At 49.0% G+C, this 12,884-nt stretch overlaps 1 protein-coding gene across 1 annotated transcript in view; it reads right to left on the reverse strand.

Moving 5' to 3' along the window:
* Nucleotides 1-12,884, reverse strand: part of LPGAT1 (lysophosphatidylglycerol acyltransferase 1) — a 159,829-nt gene that overhangs the window by 53,182 nt on the left and 93,763 nt on the right. Inside the window, exon 3 of the mRNA XM_068232934.1 lies at nucleotides 3,244-3,362. Within this exon, the coding sequence (XP_068089035.1) occupies nucleotides 3,244-3,362 (119 nt within the window). The remainder of the gene's footprint in view (nucleotides 1-3,243; nucleotides 3,363-12,884) is intronic.

Below are 12,884 nucleotides of genomic sequence, written 5' to 3' on the forward strand. Positions count from 1 at the left end.
GAGTATTTTTCTGAGAAAGCAAAAACAGTATGAAAAGCTGTGAGCTTTCTCTCCATCTCTCACACAGAGTTACACACAGGGTTAACTGCTCAAGTGTGAGGGGAATTTCCCCTCTCCTCATGTCTCAGTCTGCCATCAGTTTTGGCATCAGTAAAGTTTGAAAGTATTTTGATAACAGTAAACAAAGAGGTTGCCAGTGAAATGTATACACCAGTACTTAGCAGCACTTCCCAAACAATTCCTATCTCAATTGAAAAAAAATATGTAGATCGATAGTGTTCCTTTAAAGGGGAACTGAAGAGAGAGGTATATGGAGGCTGTCATGTTTATTTCCTTTTAATCAATACCAGTTACCTGGTGGCCCTGCTGGTCTATTTCTCTGCAGTAGTATCTGATTAAAACCAGAAACAAGCATGCAGCTAGTCTTGTCAGATCAGACTTATAAGTCTGAACCACTGAAACACCTGATCTGCTGCATGCTTGTTCAGGGGCTATGGCTAATAGTATTAGAGGCAGAGGATCAGCAGGGCTGCCAGGCAACTGGTATTGTCTAAAAGGAAATAAACATGACAGCCTCCATATACCTCTCTTTTCAGTTCCCCTTTAAGGTGCGTACACATGCACTACTGTAATGAACGGGTCCGTCAGACCCTCCCGCTGGGCGGGCCTTTACATAGCACGCTCTAAAGGAAGGCACGCTCCTAAGGAAGGCACGCTCCTAAGGAAGGCTCGCTCCTTACATAGCAGCGAGCACTGCTATATAAGGCCCGGTTCACATTAGCGGTTGTGTGCCAAACGGACCGGATAACCTGACCGGATCCGGACCGGATCCGGATCGGAACCGTACGGTTCTGATCCGGATCCGATCCGGATCCGGTCAGGTTGCATCAGGTGGTCATCAGGATGCAATCCGGATCCGTTTGGCAAAAGTACCTAAAAAAACAAAAAAAAAAGTTGGGGTCTGGGAGGTCAGCAGAAGGGGGACCTGTGGAATCAGGCCCTCTGCTGCTTAGCACTCACCTCCACCTGCGACATGCTGCCAACATCTCCGGATCCGGATCCAGCTGTGCTGCTCCACTCCAAAATGCTTCCCCATGTGTCCCCATCCAATATCGCCGCAATAATCCGCATAGGAAGTGGGGTAGAACATCCGGATTTCTCAGCCAGTGTGTTGTGCGGCCTCCGGTTCCCATTGGTGTGTATTGGCCGGATGGTGCAGTCCGGCTCCGCCCCGGATACGGCTGCCGGAGGAGCCGGAGGAAAAAATAGCGCATGTTGGAACGGAGGCCGGAGTCCGGATCCGGTCCGGCTCCGGTTCTGCAGAACGGACCCATGTGAACGGACGCATAGGCTTTAATTGCTATGCCGTGCGTCCGTTCCGTCCGTTCTGCAGGCGGTGCGGCTCCGGCACGGCGATTCCGGAGGGCCACCGCAAGTGTGAACCGGGCCTAAGGCATGCAATGCAATAGCAGGCGCTCCTTCACATTAACCTTTTGGTGACCACGTGTAGTAAATCCTACGCCGCAGCTGTCATATGCGATTGGCTCCTGATCACTACGATCGCCGGCGGATCGTAGTGATCACTGTTGGCAGTGGCGGTCTGATGAAGAAGAAGAGGACGGGGACTCACCTTCCTGACGTTCCCCCGGTGATTGTCCCTCCCCTCCGCTCTGGCCGGCATCCCAGCTCGCTGACGTGTCGGGTCCCAGCTTGATGACGTCATCAAACAGCGACTCAGGGACTTAGCGGCAGTACAAGCTGGGATGCCGGCCAGAGCGGAGGGGGCTAGAGCTGCTCAACGCTGGAGCCTGGGAGGTGATACAGGGGACATCTGGCTACAATGGGGACACCATGCCCAGCTAGCTATACTGGGGATCCGGCTAACTGACCCCTCAAACAACACCCCCACCCCGCATATAAAATGGCCTGGTCATTAAGGGGGGGGGGGGGGGGGTTAGGCAGCCAGTGCCCAAAGGGTTAAGGTGCGCTGCTTAACAGTGCAGCTTAATGAATCAAGCCCAAAATGAATTCCTTATGGTGGAATGAAGTGAGAGGGATATGTAGGCTACCATATTTATTTCCCTTTCAAGGACAACTGTAATGAGATGTATGTGGAGGCTGCCATGTTTATTTCCTTTTAAGCAATACCAGTTGCCTGGCTGTCATGTTGATCCTCTGCCTCTAATACATTGTCTATCAATGTAAGCCAATGGGAGCGGCTTACATTGATAGACACGGCCAGGAGCCAATGAAATCTGCTCCTGACCGGCTCACATGACTCTACCGTCAGAGACAGGCAGAGCCAGTAAACTGCGGCGAGAGGTGTCGGGTTTTAGCGGCGCGATCGGGCGATGATTGAAATCTACGCCAAGCCAGCCAGGAGCCCACCAAAACAGGGCATAGATTTCAATAACCGCGGTCCTTAAAGGAATACTGTAGGGGTAAAATGAGTTGAAGTTACCCGGGGCTTCTAATGGTCCCCCGCAGACATCCTGTGTTGGCGCAACCACTCCCCGATGCTCCGGCCCCGCCTCCGGTTCACTTCTGGAATTTCTGACTTTAAAGTCTGAAAACCACTGCGCCTGCATTGCCGTGTCTTCGCTCCCGTTGAGGTCACCAGGAGCGTACTGTGCAGACACAGACCATACTGGGCCTGCGCTGTGCGCTCTTGATGACATCAGCGGGATCGAGGACACAGCAACGCAGGCGCAGTGGTTTTCAGACTTTAAAGTCTGAAATTCCAGAAGTGAACCGGAGGCGGGGCCAGAGCATTGGGGAGTGGCTGCGCCAACACAGGATGTCTGCGGGGGACCGTTAGAAGCCCCGGGTAAGTTCAACTCATTTTCCCCTGACCCCCCTACAGTATCCCTTTAAGCAGTTAAGCAATACGGTACCAGTTACCTGGCTGTCCTGCTGAGCCTCCGCCTCTAATGCTTTTAGCCATAGCCCCTGAACAAGAATGCAGCAGATCAGGCGTTTCTGACGTTATTGTCAGATCTGACAAGATTAGCTGCATGCTTGTTTCCGGTGTTATTCAGACACTACCGCAGCCAAATAGATCAGCAGGGCTGCCAGACAACTGGTATTTTTTAAAAGGTAACAAATATGGCAGCCTCCATATTCTTCTTACTTCAGCTGTCCTTTAAACTACACAGCAATAAGCACCAAAGAAGCTGTGCAGTACGTCCTCCTAGCACTTTTCAGGTCCTGCGTGCAATCAGTCACCATAAAAAGTCACCATACCCGGCCTTTGTCCTGTAAGCACATCATTAACGTGCAGACGTCTCCCGTGGCTTGATGGTTCACCAGCATGACGGCTTCGTCTTCTGTGATGGTGTGGACATCGTCGCCCCATTCGATAACTGCAATCACAAGAAAATCACATCATTAATGCTCTGCTTGTAAGAAATGGATGTGCAAATGCTGCCCGCCATTAGGGGAGTCATTATTACTGCCTGGAAGAGTGCAGGACGTGGGCGGGGCTCTTCCCTGACAGCGCTTAGCCTGACATATATGAATTGTAAACAGCAGCTAAGCAGGGTGTCCACCTTCACAAAACAAATACAAGAGAGTATAACAGCAAACAGAGGCGCCAAAAGAATAAAATAACTAAAAGGCTCAAAACGGATATATAGAGGAGGCAGTGGTGGACTCGACACCTCCAAGCAGACACAAGGGACTGTAGATTTTGACAGTCGATAAAAATTTTACACACTGCAGAAATTGTGCAACACGTTTCACAGGCACGACCCCGCCTCGTCAGGCAATAAGGCAGGAGCATAGAACATCTGCAGGTGTCTGTAGATGACAGAGAAGCTGGGTGTATTACATACCTGCAAATGTTCTATGCTCCTACCTTATTGCCTGGTCATGCCTATAAAGCGCGTTGCACAATTTCTGGAGTGTGTAAAATAAAAGGTTATCGACTGTCAAAATCTACAGTCCCTTGTGTCTGCTTTTTTAAATGTCACTTTTTTATACAAGTGTTTTATTTTGGTAACTATGGGAGGGAAGGTAAGGGTTTACTTTATATAGAATTTTATGTATTTTTATTAAATGTAATATATGTAGGGTGCATTTTTACTATTTGGCCACTAGATGTCCCCACGCTTTATCTTCCTGTGCTTGCGGTTAGTACTCATTGATGCCCGGTGATCACTGATCGCAGGCACTTAGATCGGTGAATGCGAACGAGGTACCCATTCAATGATCTGAGTACTAACACGGGCGCGCACAAGACCGCGATCAGGAGCGCATACGGCAGGCGTTTGTGGCGGCCGTATATATATGCGCACTGAAGTTTTGCGGGGCGTAAATATACGGCATGACTGGTTCAATGGAATGCACGTGTCCTACAGAATACATGCATGTCGTCTATAACGTCACTTCCGCTTGCATGCACAGTATGTAAATGGGTTGGACGTTTGCAAGATCAATGTGTGGGCTTTGTCATTGGAAAGACATTTGTCTTTGTTTCCGCAATGCTGGTTGAAAGAAACTATATGTTGGTTGCTATTGGCAACAACACTACACCTTTTTTTCCCGGCACCCGCAACTCATTTATAAGAGCTGCAAACACTCATCACAGCAACCGCATAGGAGATAGAACTTCTTAGGCGTCCTCAAAGTTTAGGAGTTTATTCAGTCAACAGATAAGACAGTACATTTAACTACATCTTAGCAAAGCAGATGGCTCTGTAGTAAGTCCGTCGCGACACTGGTTGTTTGTTTGCAGCAACTTCTGTGTAGCCTCTGTGCGGACTTCCAGGCCGTGTGTTTACAGAAGGCTTGCTTATCACTCATTTGTTTATAGAAAACAGACCGCAGTAATTATTTCCAGGAATGAATGGATGACAGGGACCCTTGCTTCTCACGTCCTCCTGACCCCCATTGTTGCCCCACGTGGAACCCCAGAAACACAAGAATCGAGTTTTCATTTTGATGTAGAATCGATTCTTATCAGCCGATAATTTGTCAAATTTTTTAAATGAATCAATCAAGTATGTCGGGTTGTTTCAATCGATGGAACAAGAATCAAGCGCTTTTCATTAAGTATTCGATCGACCTTTACTTGATCTGATTCATCAGGGTTGCTTATTTTGTGATCGAAGATCGATTAAAGGTGCAAAAATGGAACCAAAAATCGACCCTAGTTTATGAGCAAAAAAAAAAAAAAAAAAAAAATATGTTTGTTCGATTCATTTATTTTGGATCGATTCTAAGAATCGATAAGGTGACTATCATTCTATAATCGACCAGTGTATGGACAGCATTACAGCCAATACAAATCCTAAACTAAATCTGCACTGTTTCTACTTCCTGATTCATGGAAGCAGCCATATTGTTAACAGCCTGTGCTTTCAGATAAGTTTATCTGCCGTGGCAGTCATGTGACACAGGGAGGGATCAAATTACAACTTGTGATTAGACACAAATAAGGGGGAATTAAACAGGCTAAACTCTCTAAATACATACAGGGTGCATTTCTCCATGTTTTCCTTCTGTCCTGTGCAAGAGTTCAGGTCCACTTTATTTATTTTTTTGTTTTTTTCATACAAATGATCAGTTTAACATATGTTTTCCCCCTGTCAATCAGGAATACAGAGCTTCCATCCAGCAGCTTTCCCTGGCATTCCATTAAGAGGCAGCATCTCCTGGGCTTTATTGAGTGGTGGGGATTCGGACAAATAGATGTAGCGTGTACAGTAAATGGAGCGGTGGAGGTAATGCGAGACACTGGTACACAAAGGGCTGCACTTAGCTTTCATGGCAGGAAATTATCTGTCAGCGCCAGAATCTTAACGTATGCAATTCTCAGCATCAGTCTCTTTAGAAGCACATTGCCAAGACCACACGTTCACTAACAGGTCCTCGTCCTCAACAGGAGAGCTGAGACACCAAGGGGGAGGGGCCAAAGGTGAGAACAGAACGATTGTTTCCATGGGGCTACCAGAGTTTTGTTTCTATCCCATAAATTGAAGAATAGGCAGCAACGACTTCAAATATGGGATGGTCAATGAGATGTAAATAATTTTGAGTTGATGCAGCGTTATGCAAATTTTGTATGCATGTTTGTGCAGCTTGAACATGAACCAATCAAATCCTGCTGAAGTAAAATTTGATTGGTCCATTTTCAAGCTGCATAAATTATAAAAAAAAAATAGCATAATACGGTACTCAAAATTATTTTCATCTCATGGGCCGTCCCTACAATTCCCTAAGGCTAAGGACGATCACAGTGGTGCGTCACGGTGCGACTTTATGGGGGCAACTTAACTGCTCTGCGACCGCCTAACGCAGGATGGCAGCCACAGAGTGGGTCTCTCGTTCCTCCGTCACACCATATGGCGTGATCTCGCGAGGAACGAGATTAGACGGAAGCTCGCACGAGCGCCAGTTAGTAAACAGAGCCGGCCGCAGTGATCAGCCTGCCAGCCCGCAATCGCGGCTAGCAGGCTGTTTTTTTATATACAGGGGAAAAGCTATGTATATAGCGATGCGACCTCCCGCAGCGCTGTACAGGGGACAGCCTTGTCACTTAACTGTCCCACGGAAGGGCTCAAAATCTAATCCCTGCCATAGACATATGTATAATGTGCTGTATGTATGTATGTATGTATGTATGTATGTATGTATGTATGTATGTATGTATGTATGTATGTAAAGTAGTCTAGGGGCAATTTAGGGGAGAGGGAAATTAAAAAAAGTTTTGTTTTGTTTTTTTAAAATAAGGTCTTTTTTTAAATTAATAATAATAATCCTACCTAATAGGAAAGTGTCCCTGCATCTGTCCGTGTGTCGGTGCTTTTTAGCACTGCGCATGTGCAGGGACAAGACAAGGCAGAGACACTGCCGAGAGTCGGAGGAGGACGGGCCCAGAAGGGGCGGGCGTGTGTGCGCGTGGCTGGCGGGGTGCGCGCGCACGGCAGATAACTGACAGACCTAACCTGTTTTTAAACGGGCTAAGGTCACTAGTAATAATAATAATATTAATACTAATAATAATAAACGCAGCAGCAATCAGAGACCACCAAATGAAAGCCCTATTTGTGAGAAGAAAAGGGGGTAACATTCATTTGGGTGTAGTTACATGGCCAAGTAATAAACTGTTAAAGTTGTGAAGTGCTGAATTGTAAAAACAAAAACAAAAAAAAAATAATCACCTGGTCACAAAACCACTGGTCCTCAAGTGGTTAGCGCAGAATGTTGCACTGCAATAGTACATTTATGCAACAATCACAGTGCATGTGGTGCGTTGGGGTCCAAAGTACTAAAACAAACCAACACAGTATGTTACCATTAAAGAACTGCCGAGGCCAAATGTCAAAAAAAGTTAAATAACTGCATCACTTTTGTAGGCATGGAGGACGCCGTCCGCGCCGTTCCGCCAGGTCTCCGCCGCTCAATAGCGCCCCCCCCCCCCCCCGGCCGGCTCCCGACCTCACGGCCCGGGCTCTCCTGCCTGCACTAACATGGCCGCATGAGCTGGCTGCGTAGTTCACATAGCCGCGAGTGCGGCTGCGCAGCTCTAAGGCCAACCCCCCCGATCCACGCAACAGACTGCGCAGCCGCGGCCAGCTCATGCGGCCATGTTAGTGCAGGCAGGAGAGCCCGACCCGGGCCATGAGGTCGGGAGCTGGCCCGGGGGGCTATTGAGCGGCGGGGACCCTGCGGAACGGCACGGAGGGCGCAGACAGCGTCCTCCGTGCCTACAAAAGTCATGCAGGTATTTAACTTTGACATTTGGCCTCGGAAGTCCTTTAAAAGAGGTAGTAAAGCATACCTTTTCTTGACTGTATCCTTCACTTGTATGCATAATCAGTGGCTCAGCTTTTTAATTCCATTGCATCGTTTTTCTGTTTTTTGGGAGTGCAACGCAACGTCTTACTGTGAATGTAGCCTAAGGGCTCAGATACACTATAAGCGCTTTTCTGAGCGCTTTTTAGCAATCAGCGCTTTCTCAGAGCTTTTTAAAAAAGGCTCCCGTTAAATTGCATCAAAATTGCGGTAAAATCACACGATTTTACGACAATTTTAATGTAAGTCAGTGGGAGCATTTTATAAACGGAAGGGGCGGGGAGAGGCAGAGCTAACCAATTACAGCTGGTGAAGGGGAGTTCTTAATGCCAGTGTGGGCTTTTTGCAGGAGTGCTTCTCCTGCAAGGGACGCCCCTTCCCCTCGTAGATTACTGACAAGCAGCTTGTGGGCAATGTCAGGGGGCCACAGCACAGGAGGAGCTGAGAGCGGCGCAGAGGGGACACAGAGGTATGGCATAGAGCAGGGAACATGCCTCTGTGTCCGATCTGACTGCCCTGCGCCACCTCGGGCACACTATCTGACTTTTAAACTTTTTCTCCTCACAGGTCTGCTTTAACTTGTGTGGGTGGTGATTTGTGTAGGACTCTGCAGACTGTTCACATAAAGTGGAATGTAACACAGAATTTCTTCTTTGCTCTAAAAGATTTACAGCATATAATATACTAACACAATGGTTTGTTTGTTTGTTTTTTTTAAAGTAAAACAGCATTCAAAGGGTTACATCACAGGGCTGACATTCCTCTGCAGGGAGAACCCGCATCCAAACTGTTGTAAAGCTTATCTTGTGTACACATTCTTTACTTGATACATTTATGTAAACATTCTCTGGCTGTGCAGAACTTCAGCTGATGAGTCCTGGGGTGAGACACAGGTCAGAAATCACTGGTGGCAGCATTCACAACAGAATGACAACAGTTAGGGCCCGTTTCCACTAGAGCGAATCCGCATGCGTTGTCTGCATGCGGATTCGCATAACCAATACAAGTGGATGAGACTGTTTCCACTTGTCAGTTTTTTGGTGCGTTTTTCTGTGCAGGATTTTTCTGCACGGTAGGGCCTGCAGAATTCGCCTGCGTGAGGAATGCAGGCGATTCGCAGGCTATTTAATAGGGAAAACGCACATGCGTTTTTTGCCGCGATTTCGCACGAAAACTAATGCAAATTGAACCAGGCAGTGACATGGTTAAAATCGCTCATAGCCTGCCTATGCGAAATCGCGGCAAAAGTCGCATGCGGAATCGCATCCGCATGCGATTTTGTCAGCGGTGGAATCCCAGCGATTCGCACCGCACTAGTGGAAACGGGCCCTTATGAATAAAATGCACTAGCAGCTTTAAAAATAAATTAACTGAACTTCGGGAAGTTATAATGTCTAAATGAATAATAATACTTGCGTACAAAAACAAATATGATAATTGTGTGGGTTATAAAAAGTAGGAAAACGCATTTTTATTGAAAATTTTGTCAGAGTTTTAAACCGCTTTAAGGCTGACGAACAGCAGGAGAAACTTCAAAGGGTTGAGTCTCCCATTCTCCTCACGCCCCCCTTAACGCGCGGCCAGCTGCAACCCAGGCAAAAAAATGCCTAGGCACGCGTCCGTCCATGTGCCGCACAAAAACGTCAGGCACGATGGACGCATGGACATGAGGACGCAGGGAAAGGGAAATTATATAGGATAAGCTGGTAATGATCACCTCTATATAGGCTTTGATTAGTTGTAACCATTAATAGACTTTTCCCCAGTGTACACCTCTATGACACTGCGCCTGTCCCCTCCTCTGCTTACACCTCTATGACACTGCGCCTGTCCCCTCCCCTGCTTACACCTCTGACACTGCGCCTGTCCCCTCCCCTGCTTACACCTCTGACACTGCGCTTGTCCCCTCCCCTGCTTACACCTCTATGACACTGCAACTGTCCCCTCCCCTGCTTACACCTCTATGACACTGCGCCTGTCCCCTCCCCTGCTTACACCTCTCTGACACTACAACTGTCCCCTCCCCTGCTTACACCTCTCTGACACTACAACTGTCCCCTCCCCTGCTTACACCTCTCTGACACTACAACTGTCCCCTCCCCTGCTTACACCTCTGACACTACAACTGTCCCCTCCCCTGCTTACACCTCTCTGACACTACAACTGTCCCCTCCCCTGCTTACACCTCTGACACTGCGCCTGTCCCCTCCCCTGCTTACACCTCTGACACTGCGCCTGTCCCCTCCCCTGCTTACACCTCTGACACTGCGCCTGTCCCCTCCCCTGCTTACACCTCTATGACACTGCGCCTGTCCCCTCCCCTGCTTACACCTCTGACACTGCGCCTGTCCCCTCCCCTGCTTACACCTCTATGACACTGCGCCTGTCCCCTCCCCTGCTTACACCTCTATGACACTGCGCCTGTCCCCTCCCCTGCTTACACCTCTATGACACTGCGCCTGTCCCCTCCCCTGCTTACACCTCTATGACACTGCGCCTGTCCCCTCCCCTGCTTACACCTCTATGACACTGCGCCTGTCCCCTCCCCTGCTTACACCTCTATGACACTGCGCCTGTCCCCTCCCCTGCTTACACCTCTATGACACTGCGCCTGTCCCCTCCCCTGCTTACACCTCTATGACACTGCGCCTGTCCCCTCCCCTGCTTACACCTCTGACACTGCGCCTGTCCCCTCCCCTGCTTACACCTCTATGACACTGCGCCTGTCCCCATCCCTGCTTACACCGCTATGGCACTGCGCCTGTCCCCTGCTTACACCTCTATGACACTGCACCTGTCCCCTCCTCTGCTTACACCTCTATGACACTGCGCCTGTCCCCTCCCCTGCTTACACCTCTATGACACTGCGCCTGTCCCCTCCCCTGCTTACACCTCTATGACACTGCGCCTGTCCCCTCCCCTGCTTACACCTCTATGACACTGCGCCTGTCCCCTCCCCTGCTTACACCTCTATGACACTGCGCCTGTCCCCTCCCCTGCTTACACCTCTATGACACTGCGCCTGTCCCCATCCCTGCTTACACCGCTATGACACTGCGCCTGTCCCCTGCTTACACCTCTATGACACTGCACCTGTCCCCTCCTCTGCTTACACCTCTATGACACTGCGCCTGTCCCCTCCCCTGCTTACACCTCTATGACACTGCGCCTGTCCCCTCCCCTGCTTACACCTCTATGACACTGTGCCTGTCCCCTCCCCTGCTTACACCTCTATGACACTGCAACTGTCCCCTCCCCTGCTTACACCTCTCTGACACTGCAACTGTCCCCTCCCCTGCTTACACCTCTCTGACACTGCAACTGTCCCCTCCCTTGCTTACACCTCTGACACTGCGCCTGTCCCCTCCCCTGCTTACACCTCTATGACACTGCGCCTGTCCCCTCCCCTGCTTACACCTCTATGACACTGCGCCTGTCCCCTCCCCTGCTTACACCTCTGACACTGCAACTGTCCCCTCCCCTGCTTACACCTCTATGACACTGCGCCTGTCCCCTCCTCTTCTTACACCTCTATGACACTGCGCCTGTCCCCTCCCCTGCTTACACCTCTATGACACTGCAACTGTCCCCTCCCCTGCTTACACCTCTATGACACTACAACTGTCCCCTCCCCTGCTTACACCTCTATGACACTGCGCCTGTCCCCTCCCCTGCCTACACCTCTATGACACTGCGCCTATCCCCTCCCCTGCTTACACCTCTCTGACACTGCAACTGTCCCCTCCCCTGCTTACACCTCTCTGACACTGCAACTGTCGCCTCCCCTGCTCACGCCTCACTAACACTGCAGCTGCCCCTTCCCTGCTTACACCTCTATGGCACTGCGCCTGTCCTTAGCAGGTTTTGGTATGCCATATTAACAGTTATGTATACAGCGTTTTTAGGGGGCCCAACGTAAAACTCACACTGGGGCCCAGAGCTCCTAAGCTACACTACTGCTGTACAGTAATGTGCACCTAAGGCACAACTCCAGACTAGGTGCGGATGTGGCACCTGACAAGCTTATTAAAGAGAAATTTTAACCCATGATTGAACTTCATCTCAATCAGTAGCTGATACATTTTCTCGAATAGATCATCAGAGGGGTCTGTGTAACTGATATTGTGGTGAAACCCCTCCAACTGTGTGATGTCATGACCATGGTCCTGACAGTTTGTTGTATGTGGACCTCATTGCATTGTGGGAAAAATGGCTTTTTCAAACTGCCAAGCAAGTAATATCTCCCTGTATTGTGTATATGTATTGTACTGTCTACATTTTAAATTCAGTGAATTTATATAGTAAGAAAAAACTGCTCCAGGCCTTATCCATCTTTACTGCCTCTGACTGAAGTCAATCCTGATGTAATTTCCTCCATTACTCTATTTTTTTTCCTCCCAGAAACTGCACGCTCATATGTAGCTTGCTCTGTAAAGACATGTGAGCACAGTATAGATCGTATTTCAGCAGATGCTGCAGAGGGGTGAGGGGTAGGCGGTAAATTTCCCTTCTCAGCCTTGTGCCCCAATGAACTGCCCTCAGCCAACCAGTGAGGAATAAGGCCCATACACACGTCGGATTTCCGTGAACGACGGGTCGTTTGAACGTCCCGTCGTTCGCCCGCTAAATCGGGCGTGTGTACAGACTGTCGTTCGCTTGATAAGAGTGAGTTTGAGCGATCCGCCAGGCGGATCGCTCAAACTCACTCTTATCAAGCGAACGACAGTCTGTACACACGCCCGATTTAGCGGGCGAACGACTGAACGACGGGACGTTCAAACGACCAGTCGTTCACGGAAATCTGATGTGTGTATGGGCCTATAGGAATGTGGGCGGGCAGATAACAAACTTCCCTCTCCTCAGCAATGTACTACTATAGAGCCAGGCTGACAGAGATAAGATTCATTACAGCAGAAAAGTTTATGATTATATTGGAATGCTTGCAATGCAGGGTCAGGGTTGCAGGCTACGTAATAAACACAGAGCAGTGGGTAAATGGCATTTGATTTTATGGCTGACAATCCCACTTGAAAAGAACACTGTATATTGAGAATAACGTTGTTAAAAGTCTCATGCATTCTCTGCTA

This window comes from Hyperolius riggenbachi, chromosome 4 (genome assembly GCF_040937935.1).
Source record: "Hyperolius riggenbachi isolate aHypRig1 chromosome 4, aHypRig1.pri, whole genome shotgun sequence".
Lineage (NCBI taxonomy): Eukaryota > Metazoa > Chordata > Amphibia > Anura > Hyperoliidae > Hyperolius > Hyperolius riggenbachi.